Source organism: Phodopus roborovskii, unplaced genomic scaffold (genome assembly GCF_943737965.1).
Source record: "Phodopus roborovskii unplaced genomic scaffold, PHOROB, whole genome shotgun sequence".
Lineage (NCBI taxonomy): Eukaryota > Metazoa > Chordata > Mammalia > Rodentia > Cricetidae > Phodopus > Phodopus roborovskii.
In genome coordinates this window covers 29,871,642-29,894,594 of record NW_026126525.1, presented here as the reverse complement: position 1 = coordinate 29,894,594, position 22,953 = coordinate 29,871,642, and the positions used below count along the sequence as shown (strand labels likewise).

General features: G+C 37.6%; 1 protein-coding gene across 3 annotated transcripts in view; it reads left to right on the top strand.

Annotated features, from left to right (window-relative positions):
- The window catches only part of Gabrb1 (gamma-aminobutyric acid type A receptor subunit beta1), a 455,282-nt gene that overhangs the window by 342,314 nt on the left and 90,015 nt on the right, over positions 1 to 22,953 (top strand). For all 3 annotated transcript variants that reach the window (XM_051198076.1, XM_051198075.1, XM_051198077.1), the window contains one exon: positions 11,258 to 11,340. In XM_051198076.1, coding sequence (XP_051054033.1) covers positions 11,258 to 11,340 — 83 coding nt within the window. The remainder of the gene's footprint in view (positions 1 to 11,257; positions 11,341 to 22,953) is intronic.

Here is a 22,953-nt window from a genome sequence, read left to right as displayed (position 1 = left end):
TTCCAGCACCAGCACCAGGAATTTGTATTGTTTTAAACCAATAACTGTATGGCTCTTTGTTATGGTAGCAATAAAAACCAGTCACATATTATCCTAGCCATATGATACTGCCTAAGCCACACTGACCCCATAAGTCTAGGGGTAAAAGTGGGTTAAACCTACAGTCTTCTGTTGTGTGAGTTGAACATCTTCCCCAGATATGTGCTTTCTCCATCTCTAGCATGGAAGAACAGAAGGTCTGCTCTCAATGAATCGGCTTAGTCAAGAACAACTGTCTTAGTAGAAAACAGTTCCATAAATGCTGTCACAATATGTAATTCAGTCCCAGCAACCAGAAGGAAGTGTTCATGCAGTCTTCAGTGAATGAGCTCCTGCTCCCCCAGGTGCACATTTGGTGCTCACTGGCCTTGGATTAGGTGACAGAGAAAAATGAATACCACAGTAAGACAAAAATCTTGCACTTCGATGCCAGGTATGGTTATTCATAAATATTTTAGCTTGTGGTTTTGATTTTTTTAACTATTGCACCACTTGGTTCTTAAATGTAAGTTGCTCTTAAATCTCACACAGTAGGGTATCTCTATTTGTTTGCTCTTCAGTCGTGCCTCATGCCCATAGTATTTCATCTTCAATGTGTTTGCCACACAGAGTAGCCTCCCTAGCACCCAGAAAAGTTGGAGTGGGCAATGTAGAAGTACACATTAGGGGAAAATAATACCTATATGCTTATTAGCCATGGCATAGGCTGGCCTACTGTCTTCTCACATCAGTTTCTTTGAGTGGTACACCAAATAAGGATTAAAATTTTATCTGAGAGGCCAAACAATCCATAAGCCACTCTGCAAACACTTCACTACATGGAACAGATAGCAATTTAATCACTGTTCCTTACAAACAATCTCACAGTCATGTGTACTTAGATTTTAAGCTACTTATGGGCCAATAGTCCCTGGCTAGAGTTTTGTCAGCATTTAGAACCATGCTAGCCTCAGACATTATAGAAAATTTGCAGTTCCAGTGGTGCCTAAGGTTGATGGCCGTGTGCATCTTAAACCTTAATGAATAGAAACTACAGCAGCAGAATCCCTGCTCTGGGACCACAGTTTTAACAGCCCACTGCAGTTTCTGACCTAACCTTCAAAATGTCAATAAATTAGATTATAATGTAAGCTATTCTAAATGTCTTTGAAAGAACAGATGAATGTTCTGCTATCTCGAAGCCACCTCTGGGAAATTTGTCTTTAGAAGAAAGATTAGTTAATGCTTTTGCCTGTAGCTGGTTCTTCCCTGTTGTTCTTTGATTCACAGTCTGCTAATAGCAGCATTTCCACACACAGTGGATAAATATCTTCAGTGTCAAACATTAGAAACAGCATTTTAAAAAGAAACAATTAAACTTTGAAGCCCTTAATCAATCCAGTTTTGTAATCTTTGATATCTTTAATTCTGTGAAATGTTCATATGATCATCTTCCTTCATCTAGAGAGAGTATATCCACACGAGGGTGTGAATTAATTGTAGTAGTGGTTCACTACTGCCAGCCATCATATTAGACAAGGAGGACAAATGGGAACATGAGGAGCAATTATTCTTAGAGATGTTCACTGATGCTTCTCACCCAAAGACAGAAGAACCAAATAGTTCTGCCCAGGGACACCTCTCTTTTTATTGATGATCTTGAGGATTTCTGCTGAGCAATTTTTTCCCGTGTCAAATGCTCATGCACTCAGATCACTTAACCATAAGTATTGTGACTTCTAGAAATGCCAAACTCATAGTTTGAGTCCTGTTTGAGTCCCAGTGTTCTTTCTGTTCTCAAAGATCCTGATGAGTATCTGTGGACCACACTGGTATTTTTGTGGCTTTCCTTTAGCTACTATTAAATGATTGATAGGGTTCCTGCCTAGGGCAAATTGGGCTTGGAAAACCATTCTGGGAGTTTGAGATTTGAAGACAGACACCCTAAGATGGAGGTGGTTTTGTGTCAGACAACTCCAGCAGCTACAGTTCCATAGGTTCATGGGTTGCTTCCCTTGCTGGATTTATTAATCATTTCTCTCTTATATCACAATGGGATATGTGAGGAGGACAGACCAAGGAACTCAAGAAATAGAGTACAAAGCACACTGAGTACAGTATGTGGATTCTGGTGATTAAATCAGTTTTATATCTTACAAATGAATGAATTAATCATAACAGGTAGAAATAGTAAACTCTTTGCAAAATTTAGGGTTTTCATAATCAGCCCTGAAAACATGCATAAAAATAACAACATACAGACTGAGCAGGTTGTATTTATGTATTTAAGAATATATATGAATATACATGAACATATATGCATGTAGCAAACATTAATGAAAAAGGAGCCATGGGTTTGAAAGAGGGCAAGGAAGGGTACATGGGAGGGGGTGTAGAGGGAGGAAAAGGAAGAGAAAACAATGAAATAATGTTATAATTTCAAAAATAAAAGATAATTTAAAATTCAACAGAAATAAATTACTGCTAAGGGAGATTTAGGACCAAAGTCTCATCATATATTGTCCCTGCTTTCAAATGTGTGCTCCCTTTAAAAAAAGATACAACATTTAAGCTGACAAAGTGATTTAATACTAACAAATAATGGTTTTAATTTATGCTATAAGTTTTCATTTTAGCATGCTACACATGTACATATTTAATGATATTAAAGATATCAATGTTTCATATGATTTTAAACTAAGATAGATATACATATCTAGTATCTTACTGTACTGTATATAGTGTACATGTATGTATATTGAAAAGTGTATTATATATAGACAGAACGTCTTCATCTACAAAAATGAACAATAGGAAACAGTAAAAATGCCTACTAATGGAAGAGTAAGAAAATAAGTTATGTCATTCCTCTACAAATGAATGTGTCATAGTAAAAGTTCTTGAGTTTTGTTTTTAGTAAGAATGGCTTATTATTTATTGATACAGAAACTGTGTGGACTACTATGAAAGAGACATTCCCTCTCTAAAACGATTAGTTCTTCCTTTTGCATAGAATTTTTCATATATAGTAATTTTCTGTGGTTTACTTACTATTACTGTGACAAAGATCATCGCCATGAGTTACAAAGCAGCAGAAAAAGGAAAGGGTTTATTTGGCTTACACATCCTAATTCCAGTTCATCATTTGAGGGAACTCCAGGGAGGAATCTGGAGTCAAGAAGTAAAGGAGAGAAGATGGGATAAAATCAGCTTACTAACCTGCTCCTCATGACTTGCTTTTTTATAGAAGCCAGGACCACCATGCCCAGCAGTGATATCACCAACAGTGAGCTGTCCCCCTCCCAGATTAATCATTAATCAAGAAAATGTCCCACAGACTTGCCCAGAAGTAATTTTCTCAATTGCGATTCCTTCCTCGCAGATGACTCTAGCTTGTGTCAAGTTGACCAAAAAAGAAAAAAACTTACAGTTCAATCTGTGGCTTTTTAGTTTTTCAAATTATCCTTACACTTCACAGACAACTAAAAGGAAGTATTTTTCAATCCAAAGTGATATCAAAATATTATTGAGAGTAGAGAAGGCATTTGAATTTCAGTTACACTTACCCTCTACATTGCAGGAAAACAGGCAAGAGAAAATCCAGGGATGATTGAAGTCTAGGCAGGACATCTAGAGTCAGGATTGTAGAACTTACCACTAACTTCTAAAGTCAATGGAGCTGGTAAATGTGGCATAAGCTTGGATTACAGGGCAGGGCTTCCTCACTCAGTACACAGAACGTGTTGAGTGTAAATGGGTCAGAATTTAAGAAAGGAATCAGGGAATCCAAGTAGGTGCTGTGAGGCACCATAAAGTATAAGAGGCTGATTTCATTGCTGCCGCTGTATTGTGTGGCATGGGGAGGAAGGGGTGATATTTGATGCATAATAAAACTTCCTCTTACTCATAAATTCTCCAGATACTGATGTAGAAACTGTTAAAGTTGCTAGCAAATAAGGAAAGAGGTACGAGAACTAATAGCTATGAGTAATTTTTTGATGAGGAACATCCTTTAAGTACAGAATGCAGAGAGAATAATTATGCACACTTTAAGTCTTTTTATCCTAGGTAGAAGGTGTGTTGGTTCATGAGAACACTAAGCCTAAAGGAGCTAATTTAGCCAACCAAGACTCATTATATGCAACCATTAGTGAACATAAAAGTAAGAGTCAGCCCAAACTACAAAGTTCTTGACAGCTTAATTGTGATGTCTAAGAAATATAGCTAATATATATATATATATATATATATATATATATATGTATATGTATATACATATATATATATATGTATAATGAATTCATTATATTAATACTGGACATAATAGATAACTGGCAGACTAAATTCAGCAGCACACTAAAAGAATCCTTCACCAGGAACAAGTGGGATTTATTTGTGAAACAAAAGAATTGTTGAACACTCACCAATTTAGATTTAATTTAATTTAAATTTGAATCAAGCCTGTTTTACACATTAATCCCAGTACCCCCACCATCTCCTCCCCCCCATTCCCCCACCAATCCCCATCCTATCCCCTTTCTGTTCACCAAGGAAGGTGAGGCCTTTCATGGTGAGTCTTCAAAGTTTGTCATATCACCTAGAGCAGGCCCAGGCCCCCCCACCATGTGTCTAGGCTAAGGGAGTATCCCTCCATATAGAATGGGCTCCCAATCTCCACTCATATACTAGGGATAAATACTGATCCACTACCAGAGGCCCTATAGACTGCCCAGTCCTCCCAATTAACACCACAGTCAGGGAATCTGGGTTGGTCCTATGCTGGTTCCCAGCTATCAGGGTGGAGTCATGAGCTCTCCCTTGGTCAGGTCAGCAGTTTCTATGGGTTTCTCTAGCCTGGTCTTGGTTCCTATGCTCATCACTCATCCTTGTCTGCAACTGGATTCCAAGAGTTCAGCTCAGTGTTTAGTCGTGGGTGTCTGCTTCTGCTTCCATTAGCTACTAGATGAAGGCTCAAGAATGCCATATAAGGTAGTCATCAGTCTCATTATTGGAGAAGAACATTTAAGGTAGCCTCTCTACTATTGCTTAGATTGTTAGTTGGGACCATCCTTGTAGGTCACTGGATATTTCTCTAATGTCAGATTTCTCTTTAAACCTATAATGGCTCCTTCTATTAAGGTATATCTTTTCTTGCTCTCCTCTCTTCTATCCCTGACTCAATCTTCCTACTGCGTCATGCTGACCTCTCCCCTCCTGCTCTCCCTAACTCCCTCTCCCCTCCCCCCCCCCATGATCTCAATTTTCTTGGGCCTTCTCTAGGGTACCATGCCTGTCTCTCTTAGGGTCCTCCTTGTTTCCTAGCTTTTCTGGAGGTGTGGATTGTAGTCTGGTAATCCATTGCTCTATATCTAAAAACTATATATGAGTGAGTACATGCTGTGATTGTCTTTTTTGTAACTGGGTTACCTCATTCAGGATGGTGTCTTCTAATTCCATCCATTTACCATCAAATTTCAAGATTCCATTGATTTTTGTTTTTATTCACTGGGTAGTACTCCATTGTGTAAATATATCACATTTTTTCCATCCATTCTTTAGGTAAGGGACATTTAGGTTGCTTCCAGGTTCTGAATATCATAAATAATGCTGCTATGAACATAGTTGAATAGATGTCCTTGTTGTATGAATGTGTATCTTTGAGTATATGCCTAAGAGTGAAATTACTAGAACTTGAGGTAGACTAATTCCCATTTTCCTGAAGAACCACCATACTGATTTCCAAAGTGGCTTTACAAGTTTGCACTCCTATCAGTAATAGAGGAGTGTAACCCTTTTTCTACATTCTCTCCAGCAAAAACTATCTTTGATGCTTTTGATTTTAGCCATTCTGACAAGAGTAAGATGGCATCTCATTTGAATTTCCCTGATGGATAATGATGTTGAGAACTTTAAGTGTCTTTCAGCTATTTTGGATTCCTCTATTGAGAATTCTTTATTTAATTCTGTACCCCACTTTTGGAAATCAGCCCTCTGTCAGAAGTGCAGTTGGTGATTATCTTTTCCCCATTCTGTGTGCTGGCATATTGTCTTGCTGACTGTGTCCTTTGCCGTACAGAACCTTTCCAATTTCAGGAGGTCCAATTTATTAATTGTTGATCTCAGTGTCTGTGCTACTGGTGTTATGTTCAGGAAGCAATCTCCTGTACCAATTCATTCAAGAGAACCTCCCACTTTCTCTTCTAAGAGGTTCAGTGTGGCTGGGTTTGTGTTGAGGTCTTTGATCCATTTGGACTTAAGTGTTGTGTGTGTATTCTACAAGTCAGCATTCAGTTATGCCAGCACCATTTGTTGAACATGCTTTCTCTTTTCCATTGTGTAATTTTAGATTCTTTGTCAAAAGTCAGGTGTTCGTAGGTGTGTGGTTAATATCAGGGTTTTTATTTAGATTCCATTGGTCTTCCTGTCTATGTTTGTACCAATACCAAGCTGTTTTCAGGACTATAGCTCTATAGTAGAGCTTGAAGTCAGGGGATGGTGATGCCTCTGGTAGATGGTGATGCCTCTGGTAGTTCCTTTATTGTAGAGGATTGTTTTGGCTATCCTGGGTCTTTTACTTTTTCATATAAAGTTGAGCATCATTAGTAATGTTCTTTCAAGGTCTGTGAAGAATTTTGCTGGGATTTTGATGGGGATTGCACTGAATCTGAAGATTGCTTTTGGCAAGATTAACATTTTTATTATGTTGATCTTACCTACCCAAGAGCATGGGATATCTTTCCATTTTCTGATATCTTCTTTAATTTCTTTCTTTAAAGACTCAAAGTTATTATATAGGTCTTTCACTTGTTTGCTTAGTATTACCCCAAGATATTTTATGTTGTTTGTGGCTATTGTAAAAGGTGATGTTTCTCTGATTTCTTTCTCAGTCTGTCTGTATATACTAGGGCTAATGAATTTTTTTTTAGTCTTGTATCCAGCCACTTTGATAAAGGTGTTTATCAGGTGTAGGAGTTCCCTGATAGAGTTTTTTGGGTCACTTATGTAAACTATCATATCACCTTCAAATAGTGAAGGTTTGACTTCTTCTTATCCAATTTGTATCTCCTTGATCTTTGTTGTCTTACTGCTTTAGCCAGAACTCCAAGTATAATATTGAAGAGATATGGAGAGAGTAGACAGCCTTGTCTTGTTTCTGATTTTAGAGGAATCGCATTGAGTTTCTCTCCATTTAGTTTGATTTTGGCTATTCCTGTTATCCCTGACTCTCCAAGACCTTTATCACGAAGGGGTATGGATTTTGTCAAAGGCTTTTTCAGCATCGAGTGAAATGATCATGTGATTTTCCTTTTTCAGTTTGTTCATATGGTGGATTACATTGATGGATTCTTATATGCTGAACCATCCCTTCAACCCAGGGAGGAAGCCTATTCTCTGATCTGCTCTTGTATTCAATTTGCCAGTATTTTACTGAATATTTTTACATCAATGTTCATGAGTGATATTGGTCTGTAGTTCTTTTTCTTAGTTGTGTTCATGTGTGGCATGAGTACTAAGGTAATTGTAGCCTCATAAAAAGAGTTTGGTAATGACCCTTTTGCTTCTATTGTGTGAAACATTTTGAGGAGTATTGGTATTAGCTGTTCTTTGAATTTCTGGTAGAATTCTGCACTGAAACCATCTGGCCCTGGGCTTTTTTGTTTTTTGATTGTTTGGTTGGTTGGTTTTTTTGGTTTTTTTGTTTTGTTTTTGTTTTGGTTTGGTTTGGTTTGGTTTGGTTTTTTTTTAATTGGGAGATTTTTTGGTGATGGCTTCTGTTTCATTGGGGTTTATAGATCTATTTAAATTGCTTATCTGTTCTTGATTCAATTTTGGTAAATGATATCTATCCAGAAAATTGTCCATTTCTGTTGAATTTTCAAATCTTGTGGAGTACATGTTTTCAAAGTATGACCTGAAGATTCTCTGGATTCCCTCGGTGTGGGTTGTTATGTCCCACCTTTCATTTATGATCTTGTTAATTTGCATGTTCTTTCTCTGCCTTTTTGTTAGTTTGGATAAAGGTTTATCTATCTCGTTGATTTTCTAGAAGACAACTCTTTGTTACATTGATTCTTTATATTGTTTTCCTAGTTTCTACTTTATTGATTTCAGACCTCAGTTTGATTATTTCCTGGCCTCTACTCCTCTGGGGTGAGTTTATTTCTTTTTGTTCTAGAGCTCCCAGTTGTGCTGTTAATTCTCTAATGTGACTATTCTCCAGTTTCTTCATGTGGGCAATCAGTGCTATGAACTCTTAGTATTGCTTTCAAAGTGTCCCATAAGTTTTGGTATGTTGTGTCTTCGTTCTCATTGAATTCTAGGAAGTCGTTAATTTCTTTCTTTATTTCTTCCTTGACCCATGAATGGTGCAATTGCTCATTGTTCAATTTCCATGAGTTTGTATGGTTTTTGGAATTTGTGTTATTGTTGAATTCTAACTTTAGAGCATGGGGGTCTCACAAGATACAAGGGATTATTCCAATTTTTTGTACCTATTGAAGTTTACTATATTGCTGAGTATGTGGTTGATTTTAGAGAAGGTTCCATGTGGCGCTGAGAAGAAAGTATATTTTTTTTATGTTTTGATGGAATGTTCTATAAATGTCCGCTAAACCCAATTAGGTCATAACTTCTGCTATTTACTTTGTTTCTTTGTTAAGTTTATGTATGGTGTACCTGTCTAGTATTGAGAGTGGGGTGTTGAAATCTCCCACTATAAGTGTTTGAGGTTTTATGTGTGATTTGGGTTTTAGTAGTGTTTCTTTTATGAATGTTTGTGTCTTTGTATTTGGGGCATAGATATTCAGAATTGAGATTTCATCTTGATGGATTTCTCCTGTGATAAATAAGAAATGATCTTCTTCATCTCTTTTGATTGATTTTAGTTTAAATTCTAATTTGTTAGATATTAGGATAGTTATACCCACTTTTTTTCCTGGGTCCATTTGATTGGAAAATCTTTTCTCAACCCTTAACTCTGAGGTAATGAAGTTAAGGTGTGTTTCTTGTACCCAGCAGAATGATGGATTCTATCTTCATATCCATTCTGTTAGCCTGTGTCTTTTTATAGGCAAGTTAAGACCAATAATATTGAGTGATATTAATGACCATTGATTGCTAATTCCTGTTTGTTTTTGATTTAGTGGTGGTGGTGGTATTATGTGTGGATTCCCACCATTTTTCTTTTGGCTGTTGGTAAAGTGAGATTATCTATTGCCTATGTTTTGTGCATTTAGTTAACTTCCTTGGGTTGGAGTTTTCCTTCCAGAACTTTCTGTAGGGCTGCATTAGTTGATAAGTGTTGTTTAAATATGGTTTTGTTATGAAATATCTTGGTTTCTCCATCTATGGTGATTGAAATTTTTGTTGGGTATAGTAGTCTGGGCTGGCATCCATGGTCTCTTAGTGTTGGTATAATATCTATCCAGAACCTTCTCGCCTTCAGAGTTTCCAAGAAGAAGCCAGGTGTAATTCTGATAGGTTTGCTTTTATAGGTCACTTGGCTGCTCTTAATATTCTTTCTTTATTCTGTACATTTGGTGTTTTGATTATTATGTGGCAAGGGAACTTTTTTGTGGTCCACTGTATTTTGTGTTCTGTAAGCTTCTTATACTTTCATTGGCATGTCTTTCTTTAGGTTGGGAAAGTTTTCTTCTATGATTTTGTTGAATATATTTTAGTTGGGTTTCTTCACTTTCTTCTATACCTATTATTCTTAGGTTTGGCCTGTTCACAGTGTCCCAAATTTCCTTGATATTTTGTGTTAGGGATTTGTTGAACTTAAGATTTTCTTTGGTGGATGAACCTATTTCTCTAGTGACTCTTCACTGCCTGAGAGAATCTTGTATTCTGTTGGTTATTCTTTCACCTATTGTTCCTGATCATTTACCCATTTTTTTCTATATCCATCATTACCATTCCCTCAGTTTGTGTTTTCTTTATTGTCTCTATTTCAGATTTAAGGTCATAGACTGTCTGAATTGTTTACTTCATCTGTTTGATTGTTTGTTTGATTGTTTTTTTCTTGGCTTTCCTTGTTTTCTTTAAGAGATTTGTTGATTTCTTTTTTGCCTTTTTTTTTTTTTTTTTTTTTTTTTTTTGGTTTGTTTTTTTCTTCCATTTCTTTAAAGGATTTTTTTCCTTTTGTTTTGTAGGATCTCTATCATCTTCATGAAGTTGTTTTTAGGGTCGATCTCTTCTGCTTCATCTGTGTTGGGATGTTCAAGTCTTGCTGGGGGAGTGGAGTCCCTAGACTCGGTGGTGTCATATTGATCTTTCTGTCGTTGACTGTGTTCTTATACTGTCATCTACCATTGCTTCTTCCAGTTCGTACTGATGGGGTCTCTCCCTCTCATGGTGGGTAAGAGACCAAGTTTCTCTTCTGGTTGGTGCAAGCAGGCCAGTAATCCGATGTCTCTTCTTGTCCAGTGGGTAGTGGTGGGACTAGGATGCTAAGATTCCAAAAGGTCTAGTCTGCTAGTATGGTTACCCTGTGCACTGTCCCCAGTCCTCAGGAGGCTCTGAGTATGGCACTGGATGGTAGGCTCCTTCCATGAGTGGAGACAGGACCAGGACACTGGCAAACTCTGGACAGGCAAGTCCACCTGGATGAGCTCCCCTGTGTGCACACAGGCCCCAGGCCTCAAGAGACTCTGAGCAGGGCTTCCAGAAATCAGCCTGGAATTAGGCCCAAGCTTATCTCCTATTGTGATTAGAGGTGGAACCAGGATGCTGACAGACTCTGAGAAGGCCACACAGGCTCCCTTCCTGGGTTTGTTTTTATTAATGTTTTTGATTACTGATGTTCTCTCTAAGTCATTGGGATGTTCACACTTTTCATTCCTTCTGGAAGGTGCAGCTCTCTAGAAATGTGTCCATTTCTGTCTTTACCTGGCTTATTTATTCTACTGCTATATAACTGTTTCCAGTAGTTTCTTAGGTGTGTCTACACATTCCACCATCTGATAAAAATTATTTGAGGCTAGGAAGCTTACAAATAAAATTTTACCACTAAAACACCCACCCTGTGGATTGCAGTGTGGGGGATGAGAGGGTGAGGGCATGGGAGGGAGGGAGAGAGGGATGGAGAGAGAGGGAACTGGAATCAATATGTAAAATAAGAAAAAAGTAATAAAAAATAAAATAAAAATTTTAATATACACTTGTTTGTTGTTTGGCCTCTGTGTGTCCATAAAAGGTCCCCACTTAAATCATGTCTTTCTTCTCTCTCACCCTGTAGGATCACAACCACTGCAGCATGCATGATGGATCTTAGAAGGTACCCTCTGGATGAGCAAAACTGCACCCTGGAGATTGAAAGTTGTGAGTTACTTGCATGGGGATAAGAAAGGGATGTTGCTTGACCCAATTAAAGTCAACCTTCCTTTGAGTTAATTGGCGCTGGAATATTTTTAGCTGCCACCTTTTCAAGGGGTTCACAGTCTGTGACATTTTCCCTACTATTGGTGGTTCAAGGGTTATTTCAGTGACATTTTCCTTTGGAAATTAGGGAAAGTCCACTTATTTCAATTGATAAATTTATAAACTCATGCTTTCCTCATCTTCTCTTATAACCTCTTAATATACAAGCTTAATTGAGTGAAAAAAAAGAAAATGTTTCCTTATCTGTTAACCTGGAAGATTGTAAATGGTCTTTTATAAATACACTGTGGTACAGTATTGTGTGAATGGTTAGTTTTGGTTTTTTGGTTTTGGTTTTTTTTCTTTTTTTTTTTTTTTTTTTGTTTTTTTGTTTGTTTTGTTTTGTTGTTCAACACAGGGTTTCTGTGTATTGCTTTGGAGCCTGTCCTGGAACTAGCTGTATAGACCAGGCTGGCCTCAAACTCACAGAGATCCACCTACCTCTGCCTCCAAGGTGCTGGTAAAGGTGCATGTCACCAACTCCAGGCTATGAATGGTTTGTTTTAACTAGTGAAAAATATATAACAATAAATGACACCTCAGTGGGCTTATGCTTCAGGTCAAACAGTTAATGTTTTTCATGTCTCTGGGATGATTTTGATCTGTATTATAAGGCTGTTTATCATTGACTATTTTTTTAATAATGTGAACATTTAAATCAGTAAGATCTAATCTGACAAGCTACCATGGGGTCATTGTTTCTCAGCTATCAACCTATAGGCCTCTGAGCCCATTCATTGTGAATTATTAGAGATAGATCTTTTTCATTTGTTTGTTTTGCTTTTTTTTTCTTTTTGTTTTTTGTTTTGAGGAACACAAAAAGAAGCATGAATTAATGTTATCACTTACTGAAATGTGAAAAAATCAGCAGGTGTGTATTTTGAGCATCTAAAATATAAATGTCAAGAAGGAAAGGTAAAGGAAAACCTTCCAGCTGACCTCACAGTATTATTGAAGAATAAATGTGTTTCTCTACTGTGCTGTTAAGCAATTATATAAACTTTCTAGTCTCATTGTACAGAAATAAAACTATTCCTACAGAGAGGGCACTAAATTTAAATATAGTCTTCATCCTACTACCAATGGAATGAGTAAGAAAATTCAGAAATGTTCTTCAATTAATATTTTATTTTAAAGGTCATAAAAACATGATAAATATTAAAAAGGTACTATTTATGTGTTAATAATGACTTGCTTTAAATGGCAAAATGGCCAAATTGGAAACATAAGAATGATCATTAATTAATGGATGATAATAGCTTATAAATAAAACAGAACTTTTGTTCAGCAAATAAATCATTGCTTTTGAAACTATAGTAGGAAAAGGGGAATAACTGATAGGCTGATAACAGAGGTGGGTTACCATTCACCTTCTGCAATTTGTCCACTGATTTATGATTTTTGTAAACTTTGGTTTCCTTTGGAAAACTTTGCAATCTGAAACTTTCTTAAAAATTCTAAGATCCTCGGATTTTATTGTTCAGTTAAGGTGAAATGAATTTGCAAAGTATTTTAACTGATTCTGTTCTATGAATTACCAGCACATTTTCCCAAAATTCATGTTTTACAATGCATAGTGAGATTTCCTACAATTTCATAGTGAGTTGTAGATTGACATTTTTCTTAAAATGACAAATTTCTTTAATTATAATAGGAGTATGCAATATTTCAATCCATTTGTCATACTAGGCATTGACCAACACAATAAATAAAGCAGAAATTAAATATTGCCTTAAAAGGCTCTAGAGAGGCAAAAACATGATAGAAACTAAAAGCCAAACAAGAACTACAGACCCATTGCCTTCTATGTGTTAAACTAATAGCATAGTGGCATGTGACACCTCTGTGACAAAAGCATTGTGACAACAACTGAGAGATACAGTATTTGGGATACAGAAAACTAAAATACCAAAAGCAAAAATTATGAAGGGGTGGGGAGTCAAGCCCAGTTATGTTTCCAAACCCAGTTCTACTCCAGCACAGACCTCTGCGATCCACAGGTGAGGAAGTGAACAGAGGCTCCGTGACTAGTGTTGCAGCTACTCTCAGCAGGGCCAGGAATCCTATATTAATCAAAGACAGGTCTAGGTTTCCCAATATCATCTCAGAACCAATCCTAGAAGCTAAAACTGAATTCAGCTCCTAGGTTGAGTGTCTAATATTTATAGCTGAAAGGGAGACTATTTTGTAGATTCAGCAAACCAAGCAGGCCTTGATATCATTAAAAATAAACCTATGTGTATGCACATACTCACCCAGAAGTCCTGGTGTTGCAAAGCTCAACAGTGTGCTTAAATTATTTTTCATCATAACAATTGATTAACCAATGTAATGAAATGTAAAGCCTTAAGGAAAAATAACTATTGTATGGTTTAGGAAAATATACTAAAACTATGGAATCTATCTACTGCTAGCATTTGTTTGCTTTGCTTTTTTTCCTACCTAAATATATAATAAATTGGTATTCCCTCATGTTTTTTAACTCTCCATAACTAGATGTGTGATTTATGAAACAGATCATCCTCAATTGACAATATACTGGACTACAACTCGGCTTTCATGGATCCAATATCAATTAGATTATGAGAATAATAAAGTAGACATTGTTCAGTATAAGAGTAAGCTAATTAAACTTTTCTGTGACTGAGTGGAAACATTGCCTACATCACAGAATTTACTAGTTCCTATGTGTATCCTATTAAGGCTGGGGAAATATTTCCCATGGCTAAGTCCTTTGAGACAAATTAAAGACATTTTGCTTATTTTTAGTGGCATCTAATCAACTAAAATTGCAAAGGCCATAAAGTCTTGTTAAACTGAAAATTCACTTGAACTTGGAGCAGAGTAATAGCTTGATAGCCTCTGGATGCCATAAAATGAAGCAATGGCATATAGAAAAATCAATCAAAGAATTTAATATAATGAGGATTTGGAATTCAAAATCAATAAAGCTATCAAATGAAGGTTAGATAGCTACAAGCCTTGTGGAGACTCAGGTAGTCTTAGAATAAAAATCATGGAGAATTATTTGGATGGCTTTTCCTGGGTTCTTCAGCAAGATTAAGGAAAACTTTAATCTCTCTCTCTCTCTCTCTCTCTCATGTTCACCATAGGGTGTTACCTCTTACTACATTCAAAGAAGTAGAAGCCATTTTCAAGTCTGAAATCTATGTCCTTACCCACAGATAACCCTTCTTATTCTTCAACATCCTGAGCAACACCTATGTTCTGGGTAGGAACACATGAAAAATGTAGGTTCTCTTCACAAAAGGTATCTTTTGGTAAACCCAAGAAACAAGTCCACCCACATCTAGCTTGTTTAAGTATTTTGGTTAGAGTAAGCCAAAGGTAGCTAATCAATGAAAAGCTGATTCATGAAACCTGATTCAAGTGGAGTTCCCTATACAACTTGTAGGCAGTTCTTCTGGTTAAAGAGTCCCCTTCTCACTAACAACTGCCTAGTGCTTTTATAACCCTGGGTAAGGGTATTGCTTGACTTTTCCTAGAACAAAGTGAGTATCTATTCACCCTAGGTAGGCCACCAATGACATAGCAAAGAAACAAGTCCACCCAAATCCAGTGTAAAGATTCAGTGAATTTATTGAGGTTACTTACAGAGGTTATTTATAGGTGAGGATTAAATTACAGAATCAATGGTGACGCAAAGGCATCACTGAGACACTCACCTCAGCACAGTTGATGATTCACAAGAACAAGCATCCCTGGAACTCTCTGCACGATCATTTTCAGGCAGCATAACTACATCTCAGCTTTTGTTACTGCTTATGTAAACTTAGGGAAGATCTTTGTCAATCTTGTCACAATCTCCTGAGACTTGTGGATTTAGTTTACTCCCCCAAGCCTTGTGGGTGTTGCTTCCTTTCTGAATCTGAAAGTGTCTCCCTCTTAGATGGGATGTTTCAATTCAAAGAAGCCCTTGTTTGTAAATAGTTATATTGTTTAAGTATTTGTTCCTGCTTTACTCAGGAAAGTTTTAATCAGTCTTTTTAGCTAAGTTCCCGAGTATTACAGATTATCTTCACTCACATTTCCTGTACCTATGAGATTAGTCAGATATAGATGCTTAATCTTCAATCCTTCATAGACATGCAGAACATGGCATTTAAATGTTTTAATATTAGTACTCCATTGACATGAGACACTGTTGCTCCTGACAGCACCGTGCATTTTCCCGAAAATATGTCGGACACTGTTGTTGCTCCTGCTGGAGTTCAATCTCGCCTCAGCTAATGGCCTGTTGGGCATAGAATTGCCCCCCACCTTGACCACTGATTTGGACATGCAGTCCTATGTGCTTGCAGGAGACAAATATAGAAGACTGCTTGACCTTGCCAAGTCAGGGTAAGACAGCCATTCTATTTCCCTGCTGTTGTTGTGGCCTGTCAAGTTCTCTTGGCCTTAGCCAAATCTGGGTGTACCAACGTCGCTGTGAGACGATATTGCGGTAAATAAGGGTCAGGATAAACAAATAGGCCGAATAGATGTTTATTCAGGGAGAAATAACTTACAACCTAGACAGATGAACACCAGGAAATTCAACCCGATCCTCTCCTGTCCGAGTCACGCCAGAAAGAGAGCGCCTTCCTGGCCCCCTCCGACCTCCTTCCTCCGGTCACCTCCGCCCATCGCTCCACCCCCCAATGGGCGTGGTCAGTGCTACAGAAGGACTACCTCACTACAATTCCCCTTTTAGTCTAAAGAAAAGATTTAGGCTTAATACAAAACTATATACAAAACAGTGAATAACAAGTGTGCTCTAAGAAAAGGAAAATCGAGAACAAAATGACCTACATATCTAGTCCTAGGGTGAGGGCATAATGGAGTTTACAATAGAGTTGTCCTAAGCTGGAAAACGTAAGTCTAGTACCTAATATATCTAACTAGGAAGAGAGAATAATAGTTGTGATAGTTTAATCTTCAACCTCATCAAGACCTGAGAAGGAAAATAACAATACTAGAGTAGACAGGAAATGCGGATGGACAACTTCCAAAAACGGTGCAGCAAGGACAGAAACAGCAAGCCACCTGAACAGTCACCCTAGGTCTCACAGCGACGTTGGTACACCCAGATTTGGCTAAGGCCAAGAGAACTTGACAGACCACAACAACAGCAGGGAAATAGAATGGCTGTCTTACCCTGACTTGGCAAGGTCAAGCAGTCTTCTATATTTGTCTCCTGCAAGCACATAGGACTGCATGTCCAAATCAGTGGTCAAGGTGGGGGCAATTCTATGCCCAACAGGCCATTAGCTGAGGCGAGATTGAACTCCAGCAGGAGCAACAACAGTGTCCAACATATTTTCGGGAAAATGCACGGTGCTGTCAGGAGCAACAGTGTCTCATGTCAAAGGAGTACTAATATTAAAACATTTAAATGCCATGTTCTGCATGTCTATGAAGGATTGAAGATTAAGCATCTATATCTGACTAATCTCATAGGTACAGGAAATGTGAGTGAAGATAATCTATAATACTCGGGAACTTAGCTAAAAAGACTGATTAAAACTTTCCTGAGTAAAGCAGGAACAAATACTTAAACAATATAACTATTTACATATACCTACATGTAAATCCCTAAAATAGAGGTAGAGTATAAGTGTCAAGACAAGAGGTAGAACTATAAAGGGCAGCAAGATAAATATCCCAAATTGTATCAATATACAAAATGTCTTGAACACAAGAAAAGTATACATACATAGAATATGGTAAAAAATAATGTGCATAAATATTATAAGTGGAAACATTTAACACAATATAACAAAATATAAACTTAATTTTACATAGCTTACCACATAGGAATGCATAACAATGTAAGCTGTAAAATACTATCTCATTCAAACTCAAATTCTCAAGGAAATAGGCTAATCTACTTATATCCCATCTAAACCATACCTTTACCCACCATTCCCTATTCCTGTCTAAAAGATAAACCCGAGTGTAAGCATCACCCAATCCCAAATAACTAAAACCAACCCAAAGACGATGACTATTATCCCAAATTTCCAAGGGTAGGGAAAGGGGGCGTAGTCATATTAAGATTACTTCCTGCTGAAATGGGACGATGATTGCTCCAATGGATCCTGTAGGAAGAAAATTTTTAGCAACCAAATTTCTCAACAGAACTGGCTGTGACATATGTAGTTAGTCACTGTGTGGCAGAAAATTCTTGACTGTAGTTCTATTTGAAACTGGCCAGGGTGTAATAAAAAGGTGCACCATTACAGCTAGCTAGTCATGAGTTGTCTCGAGCAAAACAGTCTCAAACCGGTTTTAGGGTGATATTTGTAGTTCCGATGCATCAGGTTGAGTCAAGTGGAAATGATGATGTGGGGCCCCATCTTCTTTCCGGAAAGTTCAAAGACTGCTGTTAGGAATCGTTATTATTCCTTGTGGAAAAGTTACTCATCAATATTAAAGTAAAATTTTCAAGTTTTAAGGTATGCATTAGGGAAAGACAACAATAAGCATTAAAAGTATGTGAGAAAATTAGGATTTCAGAGAGAAAATTGCATAAGATATGAGTCCCCAGATTTTGTTTCTTCTGCCTTACACCAATTGGCTTCTTGATTTAAGGCAGAAACCATGAATTTAATCTTAACAACATGCTTGAATTTAGAGAAGGAAAGCCAAATCCAACTCCAAAGCCAGCATTGGTTTACAAAATTTGGGACTTCAGGAATACTAGATAATAGAGAGAAATAGATTTCTATATAGAAATAGTTTACTACAATTAAATTTTTTTTTTTTTTTTTTTACCATATATCAGATTCTGCTTCCTTAAGTGATTGTTTCTGAAGAGCTGTCTTCTCTTCTGTAGCCACCTACATGTTCAGTGTCTTTTGGCTGTTTGATGATAGGTTTTCTCTGTTTTCCTGTAAAAACAAGAACAGAACACTTCCCCTACCTTTGAGAGGCCTCCGCACACCTCATAGGACCTAGTTTGTTGGATGACTTGTCATTTCTCTTCATTAAGATGCTTCTCTTGTTCAACTCGGATCTTGATTAACTTAGATGGTATCCATAGTTTTTCTTCTCCTGTAGATACAAATGCAAAACCCCTACCCCAACGTAACACATATCCTGCTTTCCATTCTGAGGTCAGTACATCCTTGAAATACACTGGCTGATTTAGTTCAGAAGTTTTTTCTATTGTCCAGTGTCTTTCTGCAGCTGTTTTTCCTTTTTCATCAGCATTAAGAAAGTTTAATGTTAATAAAGCATTATGTAATCTGTGTTTGGGTGTTTTGGTTCCTCCTGCCTGTTTATGGAGCATTTCTTTTAAAGTACGATTGGATCTCTCAACCACTGCTTGTCCTGTAGGATTGTGTGGTATACCAGTTATGTGCTTTATCTTGTAATACTCAAAAAACTGTTTCAATTTGCTGGAGACATATGCTGGAGCATTGTCAGTTTTTATTTGTGCAGGTATGCCCATAATGGCCATTACCTCTAAAAGGTGCGTTATAACAGAATCAGCCTTTTCAGAGCTCAGAGCAGTAGCCCACTGAAACCCTGAAAATGTATCTATAGTGTGATGTACATATTTTAATTTTCCAAATTCTGCAAAATGAAACACATCCATTTGCCATATTTCATTCCTATTTATACCTTTAGGGTTACTGCCTGGTGGTAAAGGAGTTTGGTTATAGAATGAGCAAGTAGGACATTTCCTTACTATTTCCTTGGCTTGTTCCCAAGTGATAGAAAAATCCTTTTTTAAACCTTTGCTGTTCACGTGGTGTTTCTTATGAAACTCTGAGGCTTCTAGCACACTTCCTATCAATAAACGATCAATTTCATCATTGCCTTGTGCTAGAGGACCTGGCAGACCCGTATGGGATCTGATGTGTGTTATATATATAGGATGAGTCCTCTTTCTGATAGTATCTTGTAACTGTATAAACAATGAAGTTAATTCTGTATTGTCAGGAATAAATTCTGCAGTCTCAATGTGTAAAACGACTCTCTCTGCGTATTGAGAGTCAGTAACTATATTGAGGGGTTCTTTAAAATCCATAAGTACCATGAGAATGGCATACAATTCTGCCTTTTGTACAGAATTGTAAGGGCTTTGAACCACTTTACTAATATTTCCTGATTTATATCCTGCCTTACCTGATTTATTTGCATCAGTGTAGAATGTATGAACTCCAGAAATAGGTGTTTTTCTTACAATGCGTGGAAGAATCCAAATCGTTTTCTTTATGAATTTGATTCTCTCAGTTTTGGGATAGTTGTTGCTAATTGTTCCCAAAAAGTTACTGCAAGCTCTCTGCCAATATTCGTTATCTTTCCATAAGGAAGAAATTTCCTCATTAGTTAAAGGTACTATAATTTCTGCTGGGTCCCTTCCTATTAGCTGACGAAGTCTTAATTTACCTTTTATAATCAAGTCAGAGATCTTTTCTATATATGTTTTCAGTTTTTTATTCTGTTTATGTGGTAGGAATATCCATTCTAATATGATATCTTCTCTCTGCATCAAAATCCCTGAAGGATATTCTCTAGATGGTAATATAACCAGAATACAGTCTAGGTTTGGATCCACACGGTCCACATGTGCTTCTAGTATCCTCTTTTCTACCCATTCTAATTCCTTCTCAGCTTCAGCTGATAGTATTCGTGGACTATTCAAGTCCTTATCTCCTTTTAGGGCCATTTTCAAGTTTTTCAAATCATGCCCTTCTACTCCAATTATGGTTTGCAGTTGAGAAATCTCTCCTAGTAATTTTTGAAGATCATTAAGAGTCTGGTAGCGATCTCTTCTGATCTGTACTTTTTGTGGTCTAATTTTCTGTAGACCTATTTTATATCCTAAGTAGTTGATAGACTCTCCTTTTTGTATTTTTTCAGGTGCAATTTGTAATCCCCAGCGAGGTAAAACTTCCTTCACTTTCTCAAACATTTTTTCTAATATTTCTCCTTTAGAGTCAGCTAACAATATATCATCCATGTAATGATAGATTATGGATTGTGGAAACTGTTTACGAATTATTTCTAACGGCTTTTGTACGAAATATTGGCACAGGGTGGGGCTATTTAGCATTCCCTGTGGCAAAACCTTCCATTGATATCTCTTCACCGGTTGAGAATTGTTATAATTAGGTACCGTGAAGGCAAATTTCTCTTTGTCTTGTTCTTGTAAAGGTATAGTGAAGAAGCAATCCTTTAAATCAATAACTATAATAGGCCATTCTTTGGGTATCAAAGAAGGCAAGGGCATTCCAGGCTGTAGAGAGCCCATTGGCTGGATAACTTTATTGATGGCTCTCAGGTCTGTAAGCATTCTCCATTTACCAGATTTCTTTTTGATCACAAATACAGGAGAATTCCAAGGGCTGGTTGATTCCTCAATATGTCCAGCATTTAGCTGTTCCTGAACCAGGCTTTCTAAAGCTTCTAACTTCTCAGAGGTCATAGGCCATTGTCCTACCCAGACAGGTTCCTCTGTTAGCCATTTTAAAGGTAGGGCTTTTGGTTCCTCTGTTTGTTCAGCATTTGTATTTTGTTTTTGTACTGCCTGGATATTTGGTCTCTGTCTTGTATAGTACTTAACAGTATTCTTTCCACAATCATGAGGTCGTCTATGGTTCCTATCTAATACAGGAGGAATGTTAATCTGTGTATTCCATTGCTGTAATAGATCACGACCCCATAAATTTATCACTACATCAGCCACATATGGTCTCAACCTCCCTCTCTGTCCTTCTGGTCCTATACAGTCAATCCATCTCGTGCTTTGTTTTACCTGAGCCAGGGTTCCAATCCCTAAGAATTGAACATTTACCTCATGCAGGGGCCATCTTTGAGGCCAAGATTTATTAGATATGATAGTTACATCAGCTCCAGTGTCCACCAGACCCTCAAACAGTCTATTATTCATCTTAACTATCAATCTAGGCCTATGACTATTTATAGCAGTTTGCCAAAATATACGTTTTTCATTTCCTTCTGTCATGTTTGATTCAACTTCCGTCACTAGTTCGTCATCCAGAGCAGTATGAGTTTTTATAATAGGCACAGAATTTTCTAATTGTCCTGTGGGAGATTGTCTTCCACTGTGACTGGGAATGTTCGAACCACCTGTGATGTGGGGGCCTTCGAGAGGCCCCCCAAGGAGTTTCCCGATGGTAAAGGGTTTCCTTGCTTGTCTCTGGTCGATCTACACTCATTTGTCCAGTGTCTGCCTTTGCCACACCTTCTACATAACCCAGAAGGCTGAGGCCTTCTGTTTGATTCATTCCTGGGGGTGTTACTTCTAGGGAAGCTTTGCCTACAATTTCTTTTTAGATGTCCTATCTTACCACAGTTATAACATCTGACATTATGATATCTTTTCAAACCTTTGGGGATGGCTTCTCCTACCCAAGCTTCTAAGTCACCATAGTAAGGAACTCTGTTATCTTGATATCTTCTCTGACCTTTAGATATGGCTTCTCCTATCCATGCTTCAGTCTTATTGTCATTATACTCAATGTTGCCTGTATATAGGACCCATTCATCCAAGGGTGCTGATCGCATTTTTAAAGGCCAAAGCACCTGTTTGCATTGAGGATTCGCATTCGTATAAGCTAAAGATTCTATGAGTATTCGCCTAGCATCTATGTCTGCTATCTCTAATTGTACTGCCCTAGATAATCTTTCTAAAAAGATACTAAAACGTTCTCTAGGTCCTTGCTTTATCTTGGTATAAGGTTCTATCCTCTCTCCTAATTCATGAACCTTATCCCAAGCATTCAAAGCTGCTGTACTGCATAGAGACAAGATGTGTTCATCATAGGCAGCTTGGGTTTCTGGGTCAGCATAGAGACCCTCACCAAGAATTTTATCTTGGGGAGCTTTATACCCACTTCTGACACCAGATATTGCGGTAAATAAGGGTCAGGATAAACAAATAGGCCGAATAGATGTTTATTCAGGGAGAAATAACTTACAACCTAGACAGATGAACACCAGGAAATTCAACCCGATCCTCTCCTGTCCGAGTCACGCCAGAAAGAGAGCGCCTTCCTGGCCCCCTCCGACCTCCTTCCTCCGGTCACCTCCGCCCATCGCTCCACCCCCCAATGGGCGTGGTCAGTGCTACAGAAGGACTACCTCACTACAAGACCTAGGGTGACTGTTCAGGTGGCTTGCTGTTTCTGTCCTTGCTGCACCTTTTGGAAGTTGTCCATCCGCATTTCCTGTCTACTCTAGTATTGTTAATTTCCTTCTCAGATCTTGATGAGGTTGAAGATTAAACTATCACAACTATTGTTCTCTCTTCCTAGTTAGATATATTAGGTACTAGACTTACGTTTTCCAGCTTAGGACAACTCTATTGTAAACTCCATTATGCCCTCACCCTAGGACTAGATATGTAGGTCATTTTGTTCTCGATTTTCCTTTTCTTAGAGCACACTTGTTATTCACTGTTTTGTATATAGTTTTGTATTAAGCCTAAATCTTTTCTTTAGACTAAAAAGGGAAATTGTAGTGAGGTAGTCCTTCTGT